Source organism: Populus nigra, chromosome 1 (assembly GCF_951802175.1).
Source record: "Populus nigra chromosome 1, ddPopNigr1.1, whole genome shotgun sequence".
In the NCBI taxonomy this organism is placed as follows: Eukaryota; Viridiplantae; Streptophyta; class Magnoliopsida; order Malpighiales; family Salicaceae; genus Populus; species Populus nigra.
The window spans coordinates 11714101-11740835 of record NC_084852.1 but is presented as its reverse complement, the minus strand read 5'-3'; the positions used below and the strand labels follow the sequence as shown (position 1 = coordinate 11740835).

The following is a 26735-nucleotide window of genomic DNA, read 5'->3' as shown; positions in this document are numbered from 1 at the left end:
TCTTCTCTCCCGCGTTAGCATCATATCCTAAGAAAAAGCAACACGGTAAGGTAAAGAAAACTCTTTGACATTTTGGGGCTGCGGTTCCATGAGTTTAGAACTGTTTTTCTACGTGCTTCAATTCAAATACAGGTTACCCATCTTCAAAATTGTTTGCATGGAAACTTCATGAACTTTTAAGGTGGCAGATGGTGATTTTGATGGCTACACTGACCTGAATAGTGTGGGAAAGGGTTAATTGTAATCAGCATCCTCCTTATTAGCAGCATATATTCACATTCCATCCATAGATTATTGTACATTTATTAGCATATATATTTCAACTTGATCTTTGGAATCATTAGCAGATATTCAGCATTTATTAGCTGAGATATAAGATCGTGTTTCCTTCCTCATGTAATATATACTACTGTAACAATGCAGAATGATATACACAGTGTAGAACAATTCCCTTCTTCTTACACTCCCTTACCAACAAGGCCACCTGCTGGCTTTCCATGCCTATAGATTCATTTATATCTCCAGAACTTATATTTTTCTTTGTTAATGTAACCACTTCTAGGCTGCAACCAGATATATTGATATACAACACGCTTAGATTGTATTCTCCAATACAAGAACACTTGATCCATTCTTTCTCTTCTTGCAAAATATGCAGCAAGATCCATCATGATTCCATTGAAATACCGGACATTTAAACTCAAAGGAAAAGGCACGCATTGGATTTGCAGAGCTGGTCTGTTTGATGATGTGCAGAGTAGGGGTTGAAGTGTGAAGCTGTGAGCAAGAGATAGGACCATCTTCTGGGGCATTATAGGGAAATTATTATACACGGACATTTCATTTCACAAACAACGTTGCATTATAATTACATTACGTTTACAAAATAAAGTAAAGCAAGATGTTCTTCCACGGTTGTAGTTGTTGGGGTGCTATGACTCACCTCTGTGAACTGCTACAATTAATGAAGTTGGGTATAGTTTTTTATATATATAATTTTATTCTTTAATGTTATGTTCAGAGGATTGGAACACTTAAAGATATTTTTCAGTTTATGTGAAACTTTGTTTTCGTACGATTTTGTTATGATGCAGAAAACTAGAATCTAATCCCTATAGTTTTTAGTTTTTCATTTTTAGTCTCTTTTTTTTAGTTTCACGTTTCAATACTAAATTTTATTTATTTTACATTTCAGTCCCTAGACTTTGAGATGAGAAAGGTCAAAAAATAAAGGAGGAGAAAGGAAATGATAGTTTGACCATATCCTAACAAAAAAAAAAAAGATTGATATTGAAGAGAGAAATATTGTTGATGTGTTTTTGAGCTTTTATCTTACTAGAAAAATTTAAACTGAGGTTAGGTTTCTAGTTTGATTTTCTTTACCGATCTAGGAGTGTTTTAGGGTTATAAATTGGTTTATTGAATTTCTTAGTATATTTATTCGGTGTTTTTACATAAAAATAGAATGAAAAATAGGTTTTAGATTCAAAGAACTCATGCCAAACTTTTTGGTTATCTCTTCGGTCATTAGAATCTAGGTAAGCTGACAACGCATTATCTCTATGTACCTGATTTATTTCTAATGTTTTTTTTTTAGAATTTTGATTGAAATGCACTGTAAATAAAATAGTTAACATAATATTTAAATTATTATTCAATTTTGCTATAGTTTTTAAATAATGTTATAGGTTGTTTTTATGGGAATGTTAATAGTTTTTTTCAATTATTATATACTTAATTTGCAGAAAAATAAAACATTTCTCATGAATATTCAATGAAAATAATTTTTGGTTTTTTATTTTATTTTCTTAATAGATTTTGACATTAGTTTATCACATTAATTGATTTTTTTCCATGCAATCATATAAAACATATTGAGATATTATTTTAATATTTTTTTATTAAAAAATTATTTTTAGATCATGGTAGGTTTTTATTTTAAAAAAGATCGTATGTTGTCACACTACGGTTGATATCAGCCTAGACTAAATATATATCTTGGATAATTTGTGTCGTCACCTAGTAATTAGAGAAAAATAAGAATTCTAAAAATTAGCATTGGTTCCAGAGATTCAACTAAGGGGTTATTTGCGTTTAAGGGAAGAATAATATCACCTTTACAACACCATTTCTAAAAAAATATTGCTTTTATTATGTGTTTTTTCCTAAATTATTTGACTTTTTTTGGCGCACTAGCTTGAGTATTTAAATTGTTATGAACATAAAAACTCCAGATTATAAAGTGTAATTTTTGAAAGAATAGAGGGAAAGTGGAAAAATAAGCAAAATATAAGATTTATATATATATATATATATATATATATATATATAATTATCATTTTTAAAAATAAAAAACTACAAGAAAACAAATGATAATTCATTTGTCATTTGAATTTTTATATTCATGTTGACACATTAATCTTTTTTTAGGGTTTTGGGATATCCTTCCTTGATATGACAAAAGACATGAGTTGGATCTATACAATCCTATAAAAGTTCATTGAGTGTGAATTGCCATTTTTAAACTCATTTTAGATATAATCAATTTGGAAGGACCAAAGTTCAATTAGTCATGAGTATCTTTTTTGGTCCAACACCTATATTTCAAAGGTTATAATTAAGCCTTTTAGCTAGGCATAGGTCTCCATAATCAATTTGGATGGGTCAAAGCCCAATTAACTATTACCATCTCTTTGGTTTTAATGCCCATATTATAAAAGTGAGAATTATGCTCTTTATCCATGCTTTAGTCCTAAACCACTATTGTAGGTTCGTATATATATTTTTTTAACATAAAAAACAAACGCACTCATCAATTTAGGCAAATTCTTAATATGCAAGTACAATATATACATTCTATCATTAAAAATAAACACAAAACATCTTACCCTATATAGGATGTTTTATAGTGATTTCATCTTCCCTTCAACATAAATAACCCCTTACTTCGAACCTCAAAATATTAGTTAGGGTTTCTTTTACTATAAAATTAGATGGTGACTCATTTTTTTTTATTTTTCCCTTTTAACCCTTAGCTCATTGAGATATCCTCTATGATAGAATGACAACACCATTGAAACCATTTTAGTGTTAAGCTTTTTTTGTTTGATTTTTATGATAATATGTATTTTTGTGCTTTAATGCAAGTTTTGAATGTATTTATCATACTTGTTTGCCTAAACTAATCAATAAGTCATTTTACACTTCTTGTGTGATTGTTCTTATATGCTTGCGTTTCATGCATTATTTTATTTATTTGTTTGTTTGTTTGTTTTATTTAACTAGATTGGATGTGGATTGATGCCTATACATACACTACACACCACTTTTTTATCACACACAATTGCTTTAGGTTAGCATGGAAAATTAGCGTTGCTCTGATGGTTATTAATATGAGAAACACTTATAAACCACCAAATTCTTGTGGATAATCTGCTTGGTAGTGATTGGCTTCACCTCAATCTCTACTTTTTACGCCTATTGCTCAATTTAGCCTATTAAGACTTGTTAATTGAGTAATTAGTTAGTCTACCCTTATATGTAATGGCTACAACCTTCTTTTAGGATATATCCCTGTACAATCACTATATAAGCATGATGTGCTTGAAATGTTAACATGGTGACAAGATCTAGCATAGAGTAACTTTAACATATTTCTAAATACAAACAACAATGATAGGGAAGGAGGGGAACAAATATAAAATACAATTTGAAAGCTTAGTTTTTCTTGAAAGTCCATGTCAAACCAAACCATGGGAGATTAAGAGAGAGCTCATGCTAAGAAAAATCACCAATATAAAATTAAACCCTTTTAAAATAAAACAACTCGATTAATTGATTTACTTGGACAAACTCTTCAATCTAAACAATTAAAGACCTTAATGTATTAGAATAACTGTATCATAACTCATTATGACAATGCCATCCTTTTCCTTTGTTATATTGGTTAAAGGAAAATCTTTAACGACTCTCTCACCATGTCCTCTCAAGTATTCTTATCATGAGAGAGTCTTGAATGTTTATCCAATAGATTGAGGCGTGTCCCTCACTAATCTAAATGCTCCTATTTCATTAGAGGTTCTTGTTACCATGACATAGAATCCAACCCAAGTTGTTCTTGGCCATCTATTTGATGTCACCTTGAGAATAGAAGCAATTAAAAGATGAATCATATAAGTTCTATGAAATTGAGGAAAACCTTAGTATCATTAAAAGAGTAAACTTGGATGACCTTGTTTAAGTTATTTAAATGTGCCTATCATTAAAGTTTGTTGTTTTTAAAATATTTGAGTTTCTTAAATATAAGTAGAATCCAAAAGTATATAAAAAAAATCCATCAATAAGGTTTGTTAAAGATGGACTTTAATTGGGAAGTCTTAGACATCTGGTCATCTCAAGTATCATTGAGTTTTATAGTATCATCAAATTTTTAAGTATCATCACCTAGGATTGACATGCACCTTCTACTTAGTATGGTTTACCAAAACCTTTTGAATACTAAACACATTGCTCCATTACTTGACAAATCCTACACAATAACCGGTGGGGTGTGAAGTATAAAGTTTAAAAGTTGGTAAATTGATGTCATATTGCATTTACAGAAGAAAATGGTGCACACCTTATTATTACTAACCTATCATTAATACAATAGATGACCAACCAAGATTATAAAAATAACATATAATGAATGTCACCAAATATATATTTTTTCTGAAGAAATTGATGAGAAAATGGAAGGAGTGTTGCATTTTCAATTCATTTTTGTAATTGAACTTTGCAAATAAAATCATTTTTATGATTAGTTATTTTTTAAAAAAAAATTTTGATTTGTTTTTCTTCAACCATACCTTTTAATTAAGCACATATTTTTCTGTTTTACTTTTGTTTTAAAATCAAGAGATGTTCAATTAAAAGTAACATGATAAATTCGTTCAAAATTGGTCAAACTTGAAAATATATCTTACAGATGCTAAGGGGAAATACCTCTTGTTGAATCCTAAAATCTTATTTTTCATTCCCAATAAACATTAAAAACAAAGTCTTGTCTATAATTCCTTTTTGAACCACCAAAGTATCCTTTATATTCCCAATAACCTTCAAAAAAAAAGAAAATCTTACTTGGAATTATACAATCATATCCAAAATAGTGAAATGATTTGATACTTAAATAAAAATGAAATGTGTGCATTCGATTCATTGATTGCCTCATCCCAACACTTCTTTTCTAAAGTTACTCTCATGGTTTTCTTGATTAATGATGATTTTTTAATAAAACTAAGACTTATTAATATGGGCATATTTGAATTTGAGATAAGGAAGTCCATCTTTGATTTATCATTCACAAACAAAAATAGATCCCTTGCCACCCTCTTTTGAGCCTCAAATATTTCTTGGATAATAATCTAGACTAGGATCACCTATTATATTAGAGACATGTTTTGAAAGTTTTTCCCTAGATGAAAAGAAATAAGAAGAATACGAAAGGAAAGAAAAGTGTTAAAAAAGGGAGCAAGAAAATGACCGAAGGAAAAAAATGAAAAGCTCTCTAAAATATCTCTGATAATGATGCAAAAAGGATAAAATGTCAATGGCCAAACATGATGTGTGGTTTGGAAAATTAAAGTGAAATCAATAATCAAAATGATAAAATTAAGATGACAAGCCTAAAAGATCTTCATAATGAATAAGTAATTCTATGTCTTTAAATCCTTAAATACCTTTTAAACCTTATATATCATATTCTTTCATAGATATGAATGTTAGTCTAAATTACATGCTTTTAAAAACTCTTTCTAATAAAAGATAATTTATTTATATTAATAAGTTTTGGCCTCTAAAAAGTAATACTATGCTTTTCAAGCAATATCATGACTTGTTTACGTGTTGTATATTATTTTTTATGACATTGAATCATGGGTTTTTATACATAAAACGAAACAAGATGCTCCTTTTTTAAAACAAAAACTTTTATTTCTAAATTAGCCTTCCACTGTTGGAGAATCAATTTAAGCTGTATTTTTAAAAAAAATAGGTAAAATTTTAAGGTAATTATTCTTTTTTTCAAAATAGCCTCCCACTATCAATTTTTTGTTCATTGTATGTCATTAATCATTTCATCCTTCAAGAAAACTTTGTAAAGGTTTTTGGGGAAATCAATCACCATGTGTAAATAGCTAACCATCTCTGTACATAAAGAATCTGCATGTTATTATCTGTTAGATAACTCAATTTGGATGAGTTTTAGTGACTAGCTACTTGACCTGCGCTTCGCCATGGATCAGATATTTTTTATCCAACAGAAACAATTGTATGCACAAGCTTTTTTGACATGTTCTTATAGTTAAAAGAATTCTAAGTGAAAATATAAAAAAAATTATGCATACATGTAATCAAATAAATCAAGAACTATATGTGTTAATAAATGAGAAAAAAAAGTCATAAACGATAACTAAAAATAAAATTGGAAAAATCAAGAGATAGGTATAGATCAAGATATTTAATCTCATAAGACAATATATTTACTCGGTTGTGTTTATTAAATTTATTTATTAAAATAATTTTTTATTCAAATAAAAAATAATAGAAATAGACACATACATTAAATTGATTGAATAAACTAAAAGTGAAAAAAAATGATACAAGGCTGCTCATATCAGAAATATTATCTAAAAATAAAAATAATTTTTTTAATTAATCAAACAATAATAGAAATAGACACACACATTAAATTGATTGAATAAAATAAAAGGAAAAACAATATTATGTAAGGGTGCACAAATAAGAAATATTATCTGAAAATAATTTTTTTATATTAAAAAATAAAATTCATCTATACAAAAGATTAAAAAAAATTATAGATGAATCAGAAAAAACTTAAATTAAATGCATGACAAAAAAAAAGCAATCGTCATTTAAAAAAAGCTCTATAAAAAATATAAAAGAAAGAAGAGGCACTAATATAAATATAAATAAAAAATAATTTAAATAACATAAGAAAAACATTAATTTAAAAAAAATAGAAAAAAGATAATTTAAAAAAACAAAAGAAAAGGCAAAGCATTATTGGACCTAGCAAGTCAAGCTAGCCCGTCTGGCCTATTTCGTTAAGGCCTGCGCGGCTGGACCCTTTTTTCTTTGCATTGTCGTCCACCCTAGATGTTTTTGAAAAAAAAAATAACATATCATATGTATTGTTCAGTTTTTTGCCACTATGATGGTCGAAAAAACAAGCTGATGGCTTTTCAGACCCAAAAAATTAAATTTTTAATCCATTGTTTTTATCCAAAACACCTAGAAAACATAATAAGCAACTTGATAGATTTATTTTTGGCCTAAAAAAACAAAAAACTATCATAAAACTCGAAATAAAAAATCTTATTAAAATCAGATCTATTTTTCTTGGCAATTTCAAGATAAACTAACCTCTAATGTAAGCTCCTCTCATTAAAAGAAGCAATTTGACACCAACTTCAACCTTTTGGTATCCGTAATCGGTGTAAACAAAGATTTCCCCTCTCTAGCATTGGGTTATAGTAACTTTCTTGCACCTCTCTTATACCAGGAGCCAAAAATAAAGAAATTAAAGTTTGGGATCAAAATTATTTTTTTACTATATTTTTGAAAACTAAAAGGACCCAATATCTATAATTTGTAAGGTATAAGCATTAAAATAAACATTTTACCTAAACTTTTTATTGATACTCATTCCCGTGTTTTTTAGTTTGGTCCCTGTCTTTCAATCTCACCCTCTCCCAATAAATTAGTTTATAATTTGATCTAATAAGGATGAAATTAAAAAAAAAATAGCACAGTAAACCATCCATCATCACTGTCATGTGAAGGGATCCACCATGTATTTTGCACAATGAATCCCTTGCACCATTTAGTTTTTAGTTAATAGTTAATAAAGGTACATGATATATAAAACAAATTTGGTGAGGAGGAGGAACTGAAGGAGCAGTGCTTAAAAAATAAATTACACTGGCATTGCACATCAACGACATAATTTGAATATACAAAGATGCCATTTGGCTGTAGAAATAACAATAAGAATACGGATATACAATTTAATTTCTTTTGCTACTTAACTAACATTTCGTATACAAGAAATCTCATTCTTAATGGCCAGTTTCCCTTGAAAAGTAATGCTGTAACTTTGAGCATGCTTCAGGCCAGAATAAAAAATAAAAATAGTAGCTCTAATCTGTTAGACTTCTGCAGCACAGAAAGAATCAATAACCTCATCACATGATCAAGTACTTATCCTTTATTATACGTTCCCTTCCAGTCTAATTCTGTTCCACATAAACTGATATAGTATTTGCTGCATTTTCTTCGTGAAAATTGTCTTGCTCTTCGGTTTCTAACTCTTCCTTTCTTTCTACCAACTTGGTCTTCCATCTGATACCAACTGCCTCTGCCTGATCTGCAAAGAGAAGTTTCGATATAGGTGAACTGCATATATCTTTATAAGTTTCATAACTAGCAGCACAAGTATTTCCTCCTTCCAATATTGTTGACAGAGGATGCAAAACAGAGAATGCATCATTACTTCTCTCCAGGGTTTCTTTCACAACTAGAAAATCAGCGACCAATTTTAATTTACTGAATTGCACGAAAACTGCAGTTTCGTCCAGACGACATATTGATGTAACAGAGATTGGGCCAAATACTTTGGAGATGCGATCTTTTATCACAGCTGTCTTGAGTTTAGATGGAAATCCCCAGATTAAAACAATGTTCTCAAACAGAATCCCTGTCTGTGACTTCTTTAGGTCTCTGCATCTCAAAGACTCTGCAGTTCTATGTCCGGTGCTTAAATCAATAATGTCTCCATTAATCCAACTGAGATATAGAAGGTTAGCATGCTTCTGGAGCCTCTCATTACAAGCCAAATTCTCAGATGGCGAATAAAGTTTAAAATCAATGCCTAAAAGATTGCAAGCCTGGGCAAAGACACACCCAGTCATGAATGCATCATATCCAGCTTCATGTTTGACTCCAGAAATCCAGCTGGAAGACCTGAAAATAGATATTCAATCTTGGTTAAAAGAGCAGCTTCTCCTCAGTTATAAGCACAAAAACAAAGAGCAGAGCAGTCAATTCATTCTTTTTCCATGTGAGATGCAAGACACAATTACTTGTGTTAACTTTTACTAGAACGTGATTTTGACTTGAAGACAAAACAGGCACCAAGTAGATGCATAAGTACATTGATCCCATAGAATAGACATTTTTGAAAGTTATCTTTCTGACAAGAAAAAATCCCGTCGCAAAGTGATTCTGGCACTTACATACTAGAAATGGATATCATGGGTTGGTAGGGGGATGATACCTTGTGCTTTTAACACCAAATTATCAAGTACTATAAACTCAATGGGGTTTTATTTTTGAATCGCTTCACTTAACATACATGAAAGACACTTCTTTTGTATGAGACAATATACATTTACAGAGTTCAAAAGTAAAATGGGGAGGCAGCTTTTGCAACAAAATGAATCATGCAAGATCATTTTATAATTTACAGGAAAAAAAAAGATAGAAAGAGAGAGATAGATAGAAAAAGACCTTGTATCATCCACTTGAACCTCCACTTTAACAGATGAGCTAAACGTCAGATTACAACTTTCCTTCGACGCAAAAGCAATTTGTGGACAAAGTGATAAAAAGGCCGAGGAGAGTGATGTCTTTGATTTCTTCATCCTTTGCTTGAGTATATTGTTAGTATTCAAGAGTATTTTAGTGTCAATGATGTATGGAAAACATTTGTTAACAGAGTAGACAAATTCTTCAGCTTCCAACGGAAGAGGACCCAAGAATTTGCTGTGTATATGTGCTAAATCTGCATCACATAAAGCATCTTAATTAATACTGAATCAAGATGACACCATCTTGAAATGCACAACCAATATTCATACCCAAGAAGCAATTGTGACCGACAATCAACTTCTTTTCAGAGGAAAGGAGGTCAATAACATGTCGAAACCCAATTGCAGCTTTGATCTTCATCTCTGCTTGTCTACGATAGTCATCCATTACTTCTTTCTGGAAAAAAAGAAAAAGAAAAAGAGGCTAAGCACTGAATTGTTGAGAGGGTTCAAGTGATGGCACTAAAGATACAGATTTCATATTGGTATTTTTATTTTGGCAATCTCCCTAACCAGTTGCAGCAGCAAAGTGCTAACATATATGGTGGACATTCTCTGTGCATAAGTACTTTTTTTCCCTTCTCTTACTTGGCATTTGTATCAGCTTGTACTCCTTTCATCCATCAAAATTATTACTTAAAAACAACAGCCAATGTAAACTCAAAAACATTAAGACCTCAAGCAATGGCAGAACCACATTTGGACTACAAAGTAAAGATTAAAACTATTTTATCCAAAATCAAATATCAAATAATGTTCTAGGCAAGAGCAACTTTACAAAACTCAAAATTCACATGAGTGATCTCATCAACCGATCTTTCTCAAAGTGCTAGAATGTACTTTACCTTAAGCAAGTCCCTATCACTCTCTGAGTCCGTATATACAACTAGCTGCTGGGAACAAGAGCTTTCACCTTCAACACGAACAGAAGCAAGATCTTTAAAATGCTTCTTTGTGACCTACATGTTTTGATTTTCATCAGTTACCATGCTTCAGTCCTCACCTAGTGTAGTATAGAACCATTATTCAAAAAGGAATAGTGGTATCAAAAGGATAACAGAGAATTTTTCTGCCCTAAGGGGAATAAAGAGCTTAGACTTCTACAGGGTAAAACATAAAACCCACATAAGGAACAAGCAATTAACAGCGTAAGAGATGAGAAAGACGCATAAGAGATGAGAAAGATGCATTAGAATCATCAACAAATTATTGCAGGTACATGCTGCTTATGTACTTAGCATAGTCAACAACATAGTTCCTCCAGTTCAATAGGTAAAAGCACCTTTAAGCGTGACAGACATCTGCGACTGAAATTAAGAGAAGATAGAGCAAACTTACCGATTGAATCAACCTAAGCTGATGGGAAGTGAACCCATTCAGAGAAAGAGCTGGACGCATCTTGTAAAAAATGTTCTGAAATTGTTGATTCGAATCATTTAAAAATGACCCTTCCAACTGAGACCCCCCGCTAGTATCTTTCAACAACCCATCACGCCATTCTCTCAACCTATTCTTCATTCTTTCACTGAACAGGATATCCGTAATGCTGACCAATGGCACATCTCTAGCTTGTTCTGATAACTCATTCTCATATCGCAAATTCAAGAGCCTTAACGCTTCATCTTCTTGCCCTCTAGATAAATAAGACACTCCTGAGATTAACCAGCATGGAAAGTTCCCAAATTTACATACATATACATATGAAGTGCTGGTAAATTAAGCAGCAGAAGAAGAAGAGGAAGAAAGCAATCCATGATAGGAAGTTGCAAAGAAAAACCTTGGCGAATGCAGACATTGAAATCAAAATGATATTTAGCCAAGAAATCTATGGACGTCGTCTGGCAAAGAAACTCATACGAGGAAGAATCAATTGGAACCTCTTGACGCGGAAATATAAAGAAATTATGCCTGCACAACACAACACAACACAACATTCTTCACTTCACTAAACATGGTTATTACAATGTTGCAAATCGAGAAATGTAAATTAAATATCTACTTACGGGTGAGCAATGAAGGAGAGACGAAGAGGGTCCCAACGAAAGGGGCAAACACCCAACTGAACAACAGCGAATTTCTCGGCAGAATCTTTAACTTTAAGGTACTTGACATCGAAGCGGTCAAACTCCAAGGACTCGCGCCATGGAGCGCTTGTGACTCCGGTCATTTCCAAGTCGATGGCCACGAAATCGGCGGCTTTCAGGTGGGTTTTCAGGTCAGCGACTGCGGACTCGAAGTTTGATTGGGTCACGTGCTTTAGAGGGAACGAAGAGGAGAAGGTGCAGTAGTATGCACGTGAGAGTGCCGTCCTTAGCCATTGATGCTTTCTCATTCTCATTGTTTGGTTTGGTTTGGTTTGCTTGGTCTGTGTAGGTCACAAGGGTTTTTGTTTTTCAAGGGTTTAAGTGTGGATAGTGGTGTGGAGGAGAAACAAAACATGAATCAATTTTTAGAACTAACCCTAATATCATATTTACATATAAAAAAAATTTCTATTAAAAAAAACTCATCAAAAATATTTTTGTATCTATAAAACCCTAATATCATATTTACATATCAAAAGGATCCAAAATCTAGCTCTCACTTGACACTTCAATCCATTTGACTTTTTTGGTATAAGAAATCTTGTTTTAGAGCCTTATATATTAAAAAAAAAAAAATTGTCTTTGATTTGGATAATTTTTTGAATCATATTCATCTTTGCAATATTTACATTGTATTACAATTGTACTATATTACATCACATTGCATAATTCTATAAGTTGATTATCAAATATAATTCAAATTATATATATAAAAAGTGTTTAATGGCGCGCTTTACACAGATTACACATGAACAACATACAGATACTGGAATCATTTCCCGGCTGAATTCTTAAGTGCACGATTTTTAGTGCAAAATAGCATCTCGCTTTCTATGGAACTTTTCCGAGTCATATTTAGCACTAAAAATGGTGTGGTGGTGTTGGCCAAACCACCAGCCTTGTTGGGTTACTGCATTTTTTACTGCAACAGTGAGTTGATTAAGGAATCAATGACAACGACAGCTAAGATCATGAAGGATATGTAACACACAGCTTGCACCATCTTTTGGCTTTTGCACACAGCATAGGTTGGATATAGTTACAATATTACTTCTGTAAGGGCCACAAGCTTCCTTATAATACATGTTACGTATGAATTGTTTCAAGTAACACAAGAAGCCTGCCTTTGCACAATTAGGCAGACAAATCCTTCCAATGATTCCATGATCTGGTTAATGTACACAAACCGCTGCGATGCCTCCTGGTCAAACTGGATTAGTTTGCGTTCTTAGTGGAGCTTCTCAATCTCAAATGGCATCTCCTGGTGAGGTATTTCTGAAGTCTGAAGCAATAAAGCCCTCTGTATCAAGGTGGACCTTCACTGCCATGGTGGACCGACCATTCAAACACCAAGGACATCCTGTCAGGCAAGTAAAAGATAAATCAACAAAATCATAAACGAATTGTCTGTCCCTAAATGATGCATATTTTTTCCCCTTGTCAAGGTGCATTCCAGAACAACTTCAAGCTGAATGGGACTTGTGGTTTAGCAATCATTATCAAACTTCAATCGAATGATTTCCGCATTCAATATGCCAAGGCAGTGACATCATAATCCTACCGAACCAGGAATGACATGCTTCGTGGACATGATCAGAAAGGGCTTTATTGTTGAAGGATAAATGCCAGCAATGCAGCTAAATTACTTACCAGATCTCCATATTTCCAAAGTTCATTGTGCTTCCAAGAATCAATGATCTGAAATACAACATTAGAAATCATAAAGTGTGGTCCCATGCAGGTTGCTACTGAAGTGGCCTCACATTGCAATATTTGCATATATTAAAATTTCTTCACAAGGTCCGAATTAGGCGAGCTGCAAAGGCACCGTCCATTGAATGTTTTACAGGATCAGAGGAATAGAAACCACGTTTTGTTACAAAATCAGGTGGCACATATCTGTCAACAGGATCTATACGAAATTCCTGACACAAAAGATTGAAAAACTATTAAGACTTGACCAAAAAGCTTCAAGCTAAAATAAATTCTTTAATGCTATTTGTTGAGTGAGAAGTTGTCCAGGGGGGTTAGTTGAGAAGAGTTGAATATTATCTTCTAATATCTCCAGATTATAAGAACCTTCCTATCTCTCCTTCTAATTAGAATGCAGACAAAAAAAAATCAGACATGATAGCAGATGAGATTGAGCTCTTACAGGATGCCTGAGAAGAAATGCATCCACCCTCTCTTCATTCTCTTCAGGATCTATGGAACAAGTACTGTATACTAAAACTCCACCAGGCTTTACCAATCTGCAAATGCACAGCAAAAATTTTCAAGGAAACACAAGAAATAAGACGTTTGATCAAAAGGAAAAGTCAATGAGTATTGTTTTCAAAAAAAATAAGTGAATCAAGTATCCCGGATAAGCAACGGAATGTGTTAATAAAATTCTCTCCCAAAACAGATGATGTTATATTGGTTATTAGAGAGAGAATTCTAATCTCACATGGAAGCCGCATCAAGAAGCTCCTCCTGCAATTTCTTAAGTTCTTCCAAATCCTCCAACCTCCTATTCCATCGCAAGTCCGCTCTCTTTAACAAAAAAGAAAAAAGCTTGCAACAATTATTGTGTATATCTTGTGTTCCGGATTAAGAAATGAATAGAGTAAGGAAAACATCAGATGATAAAAACAAACACTAAACGAAGTCCTTAGTATTATCAAAATTCAATTAAACTAATATTTTTATAAATATTAGTTAATAGACAACTACCTTGGACAGAACACCAAGCCCAGAACATGGAGCATCCAGCAAAACCTTATCAGACTTCAACTGATAACTTTCCTAAAAATTTAAGAAAAGAAAAGGAAAAGGAAACAAAAACTAATCTATAAAGGCTTTTATCTTGATGACATTACAGCTTTTTACAGTATGACAACAACTTACAGCGAAGGTGCGAAGATCAGAAGGGATGGTGGTAATGACACCATCGACTTGGTGCAACTTGGCTGTCTCTTTAACAATTCTCAACCGGCCTTTGTTTATGTCAATTGCATATAACATGCCTATAATCCATAAGATATTGCCACGCTATATAATATTACTTCACTAGAAAACTGAAGAATTAAAATAATCATCATAGCAGAACAGTTTAGTCGTTTTTTTTTAGCTCAGTCAATAATAATCAGAGAAAAAACACTTGGACTACCGAGTTAAGGAACTTGATTTTTAGAGAGGAAAGGCTTGGTTCAAGAATTTAATTACAGATTCAAAATGGAAAGTAATTGTCATTAAAAAGAAAAGGCAAACCCATGGGATGGTGATGGTGGTTGGCATATTAACTGTAGAAAAAATGTTTTGTAACCGAGAAATTTATGAGTTGATGGCAAAACACAATCACCTAAAAGATGCAGTCTACTCAGTAAAATTGTGTAAATGCCTGGAGGACTAAATGTTGTTCTAAATCCTTACAATTCTAAATTATCTTCAATGACAGCATTGGAAGTTCGGAAACATAATGTGTTTTTGTGTCAGTGTGTACGTGCACAAGGCTTCCGAGAGAGAGAGAGAGAGAGCAAACACACACACAGTCACACACAGGGGCAGACTTGTATGCAAGAGAGGGGGGGTGTAATTGCCCCAATTAATTTTTTTCAAAATATTCACAATAGTCCTTAGTAATTTTGCAAGTTCAAATTTATCCTTCTTTGTTCAGACATTTTCTAATTTAAATGGATTTTTTTTTTATGATTGCTTCAATTTTATTCTTAATCTAATAATTTTGTTCAAGTACAAAATTACTTGTTTAGAATAATATTGCTATTACTGACAGCTCGATTGGATAGAGTAACAAAAGGAGAGAAGCAATAATGTGGAACCGAAGGACATGTATATCTCACCTACAAGCCAACTGCAATTGGCTTATAATGTAAAAGTAAGGAATAAAAATGCATGCTGATGAGATGAGGCAGTTGCTTTAAGCAATGAGCAGGTGCGAGAAAGATGTGATGTTGAAATGGCATAATAAAGGCTAGAAAGCACCAGAAAAGACAGCAGTAACTCTTAGAACTAGCATATACGACCTTTCTTGGTTTAAAAATACCTTGGCCATGCATTTGTGATGCCATATAAAGCGTCTTTCCTCCTGGAGCAGCACAACAATCAATGATGCTATCGCCAGGTTGAGGATTAACTACAGAAACTATCAAACCTGCAATAAACTTGTGTCAAAACACTCTACGACATGTTGAGCAAGCCAATATCAGTTGAACCAAAATTAAAAGCCAGGTCAATTCCAGTTGTACTCAGCCTGTAGTTGAAAATGCAAGCAGGTTTAAACATGAACTTGACAAACACAGATTCATTTATCACAGTGGCTGACCTTAGCCTTAATGTGATCATCATATAGTTTAGACATGAGAGCAGACCTAGAAAGCAGAAAACTACAAATGTTTAGGATGTTTTATCACCGTATCCTACTGCATTCCAACACACAATTTTCATTTTCTTATATATTTTTCTTCTTCTTTGTTTTCATGCAGTGAATACCTAGTTTTTGTTCCAGGGGTAATCAGAAGGTAAGACAAATATCAACCTGCACTCTCATCCTGAACTGCACATAGACCTTGTTTCAGCAATCCAGCTTGAATGACAATCTGAAGAAAGGAAAAGTATCAGTATTCTGTAAAGTGATAGGTGATCTGATAAGAGAAATGTGTTAACAACCATTAAATGTGTTCACATGTTCATGCACATGTTTGTGCGTTTTCTGATAACAGATTGCATTGTTATTGAGTTTTTTACAATTGGAGAACTACAAAATAACAGACATCAAGGTCGAAACCAATTAAGAAAAAACTATTATAAAGGCTTATTATTCATTGATGTAAAAATCAGTTATCTATGAATATTTAACAATAGTAGCTACTCTCTCTACATGCATGCCTTGTGTTGGCCATTGAGTAGAGCTGATGTCTGCAACTTGCTACTGGATAGAACAATTTTCACTGTATACCTACTATGAAACAGTCATACCTTTCTGTGTAAATATAACTGAAATATCATAACTAATACCTGCAGTCCAGTTTTAACACGGACAAAATGGTCCAAGTGCAAAGAAAGCTCATGAGGAACCTGGAGTTCAAGTAAAAGATCATTGATGTCAGCATCCCATGACATGTTCCCACATGTGTGCATGTGTGTGTGGGAGAGAGAGAGAGACCATAGTTCCAAACTATTGGGAAAAATGCAACCCCACTAAATAATGCCAATGATCCCATCCCATCCACTGAGGATCCATGAATAACCTTGATCTTTTCTGCACTAAAGGAAACCCAAAAAAAACCAAAAAGGAAAGAAAGAAGTCATCATGCACCTTCAACATATTGAACTGCATCACAAGGTCAGCTCTTGTAACTCCTTTCCCGCTGTTTGCCCTGAGATCAGTATTGGGAAAGAAGCATCTGAGAACCATGCGATCTAATTTATAGAAAAAAAAAAAAAAAAGGTTTAGCTGAAAACCTCAAGCTGAAACTGGGGTTATCGTTGTTCCACATCATCAGCTTAATTGCTTTTTCTTGCCCTAAAAGCTTCGTCCAACGCCTTACCATCCACTGAAACATTATAAAAAATCGAGAAATGGTGAGCATGAATGCCACATGAATTAATTTATTATGTTTCCAATCTATGAATTACCATACTTCATTTTGTTTAAGAAAATAGAAACTCATACAATAAAATGCATATTTTACTATCGCAACTAAATCAAACGAGGTCCTTCCCGAGTTAGTAAAAAGTGCACAGGAAGCCTAATAAACCCATTCATCTTGCAGATTCTGTTGCTTATCATGTCAAACAAGGGATGTTGCAAGACAGGCATCTATCCAGATTTTGACACAGCCAAGGGGCAAGGAATTTGTGTACATGAATGAGGTTTATGACCACGATTTTGTTATTGAATTTCAGCTGAAACTGGTGAATTTTCTTGAGTATAAATTAAGGTATAAGAACTTATGCAAGTTTAGTTCATAAATGTCAAGTAGCATACAGAAGCTAACTCGAATTTCTGTTCTGCAAGTAGAGCTAGCTCCTTGAGTTTTTACAGAAATCCACAAACATCTCATGGGCTCAATTTCTTAGGAAAATGTAGATCATCAATGTCTGACCAATTGATTTAAGAGGTTTTTTATGTTATGTCAACAATCACAGTGGCAATTTAAATTATCTTACGCTGACAACAAGGAAGGGCAACAGTTGCAATATGCACTCACCACAGGATGAGAATAAAGGGTGGCAAGGGCGCGTGCTTGGGCACGATCATCACCTTCCAATTTAGGAAGGGGGAGTGAGTTACTTTCCTACATCCAAAATGTTTGTAACACATGATACCCTGAGGCTTGCCACTTGATTTAACATATGATAAGATAAGTAACGAATCTTCTTTTCCTTGTCCTGGATTTGTGAATAAAGTGGCAAACCTTAAGCAGCACTAGCTTCCGGAGAATCCCATTGACCATGTTGCCAGCACCGGGCCTGAGGGAAACTTTTGCAAGCCTCACATTCTGCAGTCATGACATGCAATATCCAAAAAAAACTCCTCACTGAACAATTTCAATAGACCAGATTATAAAATCCAAATATTGAAACACTAGATGAGAATTTAAGCCAGAATCTGACCTCAGGCCAGACCACTTGAATTAAAACTAGTAGGTATGAAGTTCCTCTAAAATGAAGAAAAATTTTGATTAGTTCCTATAAGCCATATAGTTGGCCATGCTGTTATAGAAAATGCAACGTCTACCTATATCATTTTTCCATTTTCAAAGAACATGAATATAAAATTACCTGGAACAACTAGTTCGCATATGACACTAACAATCTATTTCCAATTAACACGAGTTTAAATAAAAGATTGATTCACATGTCCATCCTGAAAATACTTTCAAAATATGAGAGTTACTTCACATCAACATGTGTTTTATCTATTTTAGCAAAAATTCTGATTAACCTCTCCAAAATGATTACAAACACTAAAAAGACACCTGACCAAGTAAAAACCGGTTTTATCTACATGACCATAGGAAGATAAGAAAAATCTTGTAAGAAAAGAACTCTAGAGGAAAAAAGCAAAAAGAAAAGCTCTAACAAACTTACCTCATCAACAACAGCATATGATGGCATGTCTAGCTTCACAATCTCATAAAAGCCAATCCGGAGAATCTAAGAAAATGGGAAAAGAAATGTGAGGAAAGACCCAGTCCCAAATTTAAATTATTACAGATTTTCCTTAAATTGTTTTTTATAAAATGAAACACTGAGTTTATATTCACCAAAAAAACAATCTTATACTTTATCTAAACATCAACAAAATAATTTTGAACACAGTTTAATACTAGTTTATGTGATTCTTTCATTTTAAGATAAAATAGGTAGTAATAAATTGATAGCAGGCAAATGCATATACAGCTATTCTGTAAACACCATTGGATACTATGATGGCAGCATAAAGCTTGGATATATTTGTTACACTTCAGACCATGACAGTAAACCATTAGGTAGACAAGTCCAGCTGATGTTATTAGTGTGATTACTCTCAGTCATTCCTGGTCCACTTTTTGTGAGCTGTGTTCTACACCTGGCATTCTCACAACCTCCTTTAAATGGACTAGACCACACATCTAACTTCCAAAGGTAATCTTACCATCTTGTGTCTACTGATGTACTCAGTCTTACACCTTCCACTCTCATGGCCACTTTTGCATCGACTAGTCCACACATCTTAAACCCAACAGACACGCTTTCATGGACTAGATCATTCATTTTAAACACAGAAAAATAAGAAAATAACTTCCTTGTATATCTCCAAGTGCCAGCTAGCTATTATATTGCATTCCATGATGCTCTAGTAAAAAATATCACACATAACAAAAAACAAAGTACACAATCCAAAACTACCTGCAAGAGAAGAGGTTCCATGCTCCTGAATGCTTTCTCATCATGGCACAATGATCCGATTAGATAATCAAGATATCTTCTCCAGCGAATGGTGCCTCCAACAATGTCCGTAACCTATGTTTCATAAGTGAATGAATAAAGAAAAGAAAATAGATGAGTTTACTGCAATCAAGTAGGATGCATTCCCTTAATCATAATAGTGACAACTGAATGTATAAACTATACTATGTTTTGAACCCATACACAGGTTTAAAATTCTTCCAAATAATACAGTGAAGGCCTTGAAAACCGGCGAAAATGGAAGCGCACAAAATATTAGTACCAATCTAAGATCACGATCATCCAGGTCCTTGGTTCGGAACCCAAGAGTTCTTTCAACGTATCCCATCTCATTATCACCAGACCCTTTCCCTTTATCATTCAAAAGATCAGCAAACGCACCACCCATCTCTATTCTCATCAACCTCACTGCAGAAACTGTATAAAACATGGACAAATCCACATAAGTTTCAAAGTACTAAAAAGTAAATGAGTCCTATAGCATACACTATTAAAGCGAGCAAATCTTTCCAGCAACAAAAAGAGTGTGCACGGAGTGACATGTACAAGGCATTAAGTTTCGAGTTAACACAAGAGAGAGAATACCAGCTCGATGAGGCGAAACCTGTAAATTCAACTTCTGGGTTTTGCGCAAGGGACTCTGAGGACCTGAAAAACACACTATTTGTTTAATCATGGGCAAGGAAACAAAACCAAATCCCATTAAGATCACATACACTAATAATGAACTAAAACAGCCTGAAAAAACACAATCTTTCACTTAACATCATAAAATGAAGCTATAAACTAACACAATTTCAGTTTTGCATACAGTTTTCTTTGCAGAAATGTAGCATTATGTATTTCCGTGCAATGGTATAATTCCCATTTGGTTTCTTTTTTATCAATGAAATTTCATTCATCAAAAAAGAAAAAAAGACTAACACAATAAAGAAACACACCAGGATATATATATATATATATATATATATATATATATATATATATATATATATATATATATATATTCGGATAAGGTAAATATTATATAGTGGCATAAGCTTGGTTGAGAATTTCTGAAATTGGGTGCTTAAAAAGAACAAAAAGTTGAAAGCTTTTTTCCTGTATTTTCTTGGCAACCAAAAAGAAAGTGATAGAGAGCTTACCTTTTCTACGGGTGCTAAGAGATGTTTTGGGCTTGTGAATCCTCTTCAGTGGCTTGGAAGGACCAACCTTGTGTATTTCTGCAGAGAAAAAAACATGGAGGGCAAGCACTTGTGCCATTGCTATCAACACTTGAGAGGGAGACTTCCTTTTTGCTAAGATATCTAGAAGGAAGCTTTTCTTAGATAGCAGCAAGCCAAGCGACAGATCATCTAACTGACAGAGGGTAGGCTTCGAAATAAACGACAGTCGTCATTTTGGGTTCGACTTTGGTCTTTGAGACTCTTCTAGGCATAAGCAACAGAAACTGTTGGGGGGAAGGAACCAAGATACAATCAAGTTAAATTTCTTTTTTCTGAATGTCCCTTTAAATATTTTACAATTTTAGTTTTTTTATCCTTACTATTAAGAACTGTTAGATTTTAATCTAAAAATTGTTTGGGCGAAGGAACCAAGATACAATCAAATTAATTTTTATCATTTAATCTAAAAATTAGAAAATATAAAAGCAAAAGTCATAAAAAAATATGATAGATTTTAACAAAAATAAATAAATAAATAATTCAATGCGGAATTGAATGATAACTAAAAATATGCATTTGTGATGAAATTGTTATCTTGCGTTCTTAATTATATATAGATTTTGATTTTGTGTTGGTATAAATATTTTTATTTGATATATTATTTATTTTATTATTAAATATATTTAAAGAAATGATTTGATGAATAAATAAATAAATCATAATTTAATTATATTATATTTTCAACAATGAATTATTTTTATGATAATCATATTTTCTTAAATGATTTTAATGAGCTGAGAAATTGTTACTTAAAGTTAATTAATAAAAATGATATTCATTATAAATTAAAGTGAAGATAATGATTTTTATTTATTTTTCAAACATTTCAAATTTAATCATAATTTATATTGAGGCCATGTTTGTTTCCCGGAAAATGGTTTTCGAGAAACCATTTTTCAAACTTTCCTGTATTTGTTTGTCATTAAAAAAGTTGATCAACGGAAAACACTTTATGGTCAAATAAAAAATTGGCTTGATTTCTATAAAAGTGTTTTCTATAAAAATTTGGAAGGAAAACACTTTCTGAAAGTTGTGAAAAATTTAAAAATGTCATATTATTTGCTGATTATATCAAATTTGATCCTCAAACTTTTTATTGATATGTATATTTTTTGTTTTGAATATTTATTTTTTAATTTCATCTTTTAAAATTTAATTTTTATATTAACTTTGGTCTTTATTTTTATAATTGTTATTTGCTTTTCCCTTATTATTTTTTTATTGTATCAAATTTGATCCTCATTCTTTTGATTGTTACTTATTTTATTTAAAATAATTTATGAAATGTTAATTATTATTATTTTAATTTCTTCATCTTTCATCTTTTTTTATTTTTTAAATTTGATCTCTATTAATTTAATTATTATTTATTTTATTTGAGATAATTTATGAAATTATTTTTTTTTCAATTTTATTTTCATTCAACTTTTTTATCTGTAAGATTTATTTTTTATTATTTTAATAAACTTGAAAAAAATAAAACATTAATAAGTTATTTTCCAGCCTATTTTCCATGATATAACCAAACACTGTAAAGTATTTTCCAACTTATTTTTCATTACACTACCAAACATCAGAAAATAATTCATTTTTCTGAAATTTATTTTTTAAAAAAAACTACTTTCCAGCAAACAAACGGGACCTAATAAAAGTAAAAAAAATTTATTTCATCTTTTATCAATCAAACAAAATATATATTTAAGTTGCTTTGAACATCATTACCAAATATAAACTCATTTTCATGTCATGTTTCGTCTCATTCTTTTTATCTTAGTTTTTTATGTCTTTAATGTCCCAAAACAACAACAAACATTATGTAAAAACTAGGGGTGATTATTTTTCGATTCAGTTCGGTTTTTATCAAAAAAAGTTATCAAACTAAAATTTTTTTAAAAAAAACCCAAACCGAATTGGAACTGGTTCAAACAGACCGGTTTCAGTTCGGTTTTTTGGACAAAACTGGTTTGGCTCGGTTTTTTCAGTTTGGGTTCGGTTCGGTTTTAGACTTATAAAACCGAAACCGAATCGATCGGTTTTTTTAAAATTTTAATCGGTCTTTTTCACGGTTCAATTTTTTTTATTTTTTTTTATTTTCTCAGTTATTTGATTTTTTAATCCACCTCTGCTAAAAACCTTAATTTCTTTTCATGATTTTGAATAGTTTTTGAAAAAAGAATAAGAAAGAGCGCAATGCTTCTCTATCTAAGAAGAGACTCGAACAAAAAATAATGTTAATTTGCAAAAACAGTCATCAAAGAAAAGTAAATAAGCTAATTAAAAAGGTAAAAGAATCAATGGCGGCAGCCTTTTCACTTCTCTCTCCTCTTCTTTTTCTTTGTAAACAAATCTAGATCCAGTTCCCACATGATTCGAGATCTATTTTTGTTTTTTGTTTGTTTTTACTACATGTGTGAGCTACAATAACAATCCTGTTTTAGAAAGCTCTTGTGCCTGAAGGAATGGCTAACAAGTGCTATGGAGGTCCCAAAAGGCTAGGGGTTAATTGGTTTGTTAAGAATTTAAAAAAAAAATTTAATCAAAAGTAGATGATATTTGAAAATATAATAGTAATTATTTTTTAAAATATTTTTTTAATTAAAAATATATTAAAATAATATTTTTTATTTTTAAAAAATTATTTTTAATATTAATACATCAAAATAATCTAAAAATATTAAAAAATAAATAAAAAATTAAAATTTCATGACAGAGAACTTGCATAACATTTGGTTGTTTGGAAATGTGGTTGTGGTTATTTTGTAAAGTATTTTTTCATGTTGAAGTACACTAAAATAATATTTTTATTTTTTAAATATTATTTTAAAATTTACATATAAAAAACAATTAAAAACATATAAAATAATTAATTTTTAATAAAAAAATTAAATTTTTAAAAAACACGTTTTACACTACCGTACAAACAAGCACAGCTACAGACAAACAGGCCATGCACTTCACAATGCCGTAAGCCGTGGAAAGATAACTTTAAACACAAGTGTGCATGTAATAGGCTAGTACTGTGAAAGCAGTGCTTCTGACAAAATTTACCCAACATAGCTTTTTTAAATATCCATATAAAAAATTATTAAATGCAAAATTGTTCAACTCGTGTAAAAATAAACAAACTTTTCGTTGTATTATTTCAAACCTGACTTGAAGGAAGACTATAGCTATGAGTTATCAAATAAGTTTAGATTAATCTCAAATTTATTTTTTTAAAAAAAATTAAAACAATACCATTTTAACTTAAAAAATTCAATGATATTTTGACTCGGGTTTTTTTTTTTAAATTAACTGGATGATGGATCAATCTAAATTTTTAATATATTAGACCAAGTTGATATTGATATTTTTTTTTTCAAAACTAGAAACAATCCAAGCCCTAAGAGAAAATCTAAGTTTTATAACTAAAATTATTATCATGTTATTAACTTCAATACTCCATATAAATTAAATAATTATTTTTTAAAATATATGAATTTAAAAATAATGTATAATAAAAATAAAATAAATTATTTTATATTTTATCTTATCTTATCTGTTATAAAGATACATCCCTATCACTGTCCAGTACAATTTTGTTTTTATTTTTCATTTTGTTTCCACTGTATTATCTTTTCCATGTCGGAAGAGTAATTAAATGCTAAATAAAGGTTTGAGTGTGACCAACTAGAACTGTCTCTCTTGTTCACGAGTATTTTTCATGTTACAAGGAATGGACACATTTAACAAAGGACTTCTTCCATGTAACTTCAGTCCTGTTCTCCTTGTCATTTTATCGAACACCTTGTAGCTACAAATAGTCTTCTATAAAAATAGTCTATTGAAATCTCAACACTTGATCTTAATCTCTGTGCTGATGTACTTGCTCCTTTTAGACAGAAAATAGTTTCTGAGACCATGTCGGAACATTGTTCTCTAGAGAGGAAGGAAGCAGAAAAATCCTCGGTTTAGATGGACAAAAACAATGCCTTCATCATCTGGGCTCGGAAACTTGAAGTAGATCGGTTGAACACCCTTGATTTTAGCTGGGTTTTAAGTGATAACGATCTTTGGGGAGAATTAATCTGGGAAAAAGATGGAAGGAGTCTTGAGAGGATGCTAATTTGCTTGTAGGATAAAAGCTATTTACTGGGAAACTAGAATAGGAAAGGGCCGCTTGAAAGCACCGGTGTTTTTTACTGTTCATCAAAATTCATCAGAGTTCTCGCCTGATTGTTCATAGCCAGTTTTTTCTTTTCATTCTTTATGGTCTTTAATTTTTTATTTTTTATTTTACTATCACGGCAAGTTTTGTTGGCATAATGTTATATCATGAGATATGTTATACTTTGCATGCTCCCACTTATACCATATGTCAGATGTTATTCTAGCATTATAATAAATTACAAAATAAAATATTAGCTCATGGTGAAAATAATAAATTAAAAAACAAAAATCAAAATTAAAATTAAACATATAAAAAGAGACAATTTTCCATTTTCATGGTTCGTTGGCATGAGAAACTTTAATTTGGTCCTTTGAGTTCTTAATTTTGCATTACTTGGTCCTTATTCTTTTAAGTTTTTATATTTCAATATCTGAATTTTGAGAAATGAGAGAGAAAGTATCTGGTTAGTCATGAGAATAATAGTTTAATCCAAACTTGATGGATACTGATTAATTTAACATAAATTACTTGGTTTTTTTGGATAGTTACCTTGCTCAATTGGTAATGAATATGGCATGAATATTATCAAACCCGATTCAAAACCCAACACAAATCTACACACACACACGAATTCAATATAATATATAAATCTTTTATTTTGAATAATAAATAATAGTCGGTTAATGAATATCTAAAATTTTATAGATAAAGTATGAATATCTAAATTTCTTATACAATGAACAATGGATAGGATATGTATATCAAGAAGCCCAACCCATAGATATCTATTGTCATCCCTCGGTCATATTTTGGCCATAAAAAAATAATCAATCTTGATGTCACTGAGTTATCTTTGCTAGAAGAGTTAAAAGGAGGATGTGTTGCCCTTTTCATAAATTGAGACCTGTGAAGTTTTTTTATTCGATTTGATTTTTGTTTTTAGAGTAATAAAATGATGTTTCATGATTGAAAATGAGTTTATTGAGTTTCCAATCCTGTTTTTAAAGTGTTTTAGGTGAAAACAAATTGAAAATTAAGTTTTTTACCCTAAAAACTTGGACCTTACTTTTTAAGTTACCAAAGATAATCGAAAATTGTAATAATTGATGACAGAAAATCTACCTAAACGAATGACTTATTGTTCAATCAATTAAGAAAAAAACAAGATATTAGGTGAATGATATGCCATCCACCCATTTGTTTTCTTAAAAAAAAAAAAAACAAGTGTGATGGAACCAACTTAGAAACCACGATCAAGAGTTGGAATATTAACGCAAGAAAGATAAAATCATATTGAAGAACCTTGACACAATGATTGTTTGAACCAAAAACAAAAGATATATCGTTAGAATGCCACAAAGATGATATCTTCGATAAGTTGTGGAAGTTCAATAAAAAGCCCGAAGAAGAAGGGCATTCACGTTGTTCAATTCATAATGACACCAAAAAAACTATAATTTCTATGTTATTTTAGCTATTTATATAAGATGGCTATCAAAATAAACACTACTTGGTTAATAAGCTTAAATTAAATCCACATAACTAACTAATTTAAAACCAAAATTGAATAAGAATAGAGTGCAAAGTCCATGCTTTGTATATAATGAAGTCTAATCCATACAAGTTTTATATGCTTTGTACATAATAAGGCCCAATCCATATTAGCTAAGGG

The 26735-nt window shown here is 31.6% G+C and overlaps 2 protein-coding genes across 2 annotated transcripts; both read right to left on the bottom strand.

Annotated features, from left to right (window-relative positions):
* Window positions 1–7963: 7963 nt before the first annotated feature.
* On the bottom strand, window positions 7964–12150 carry LOC133695538 (poly(A)-specific ribonuclease PARN). The gene is made up of 7 exons (XM_062117513.1): window positions 11651–12150; window positions 11425–11555; window positions 10986–11299; window positions 10493–10606; window positions 9918–10044; window positions 9568–9841; window positions 7964–9021 (listed from the first exon to the last, which is right to left on the bottom strand). The coding sequence occupies exons 1-7, from the start codon at window positions 11983–11985 to the stop codon at window positions 8289–8291; spliced, it is 2028 nt and encodes a 675-aa protein (XP_061973497.1). The 5' UTR covers window positions 11986–12150; the 3' UTR covers window positions 7964–8288.
* Window positions 12151–12695: 545 nt separating this feature from the next.
* LOC133687627 (uncharacterized) lies at window positions 12696–21100 on the bottom strand. Its single transcript, XM_062107055.1, has 18 exons — window positions 20833–21100; window positions 20273–20335; window positions 19950–20104; window positions 19628–19741; window positions 18827–18892; window positions 18151–18234; window positions 17944–18030; window positions 17195–17286; window positions 17049–17109; window positions 16748–16807; window positions 16269–16329; window positions 15777–15884; window positions 14621–14739; window positions 14447–14518; window positions 14181–14266; window positions 13887–13983; window positions 13382–13656; window positions 12696–13091 (listed from the first exon to the last, which is right to left on the bottom strand). Exons 1-17 carry the CDS (start codon window positions 20948–20950, stop codon window positions 13525–13527), a joined length of 1575 nt encoding a protein of 524 aa, XP_061963039.1. The 5' UTR covers window positions 20951–21100; the 3' UTR covers window positions 12696–13091; window positions 13382–13524.
* Between the last annotated feature and the right edge of the window lie 5635 nt (window positions 21101–26735).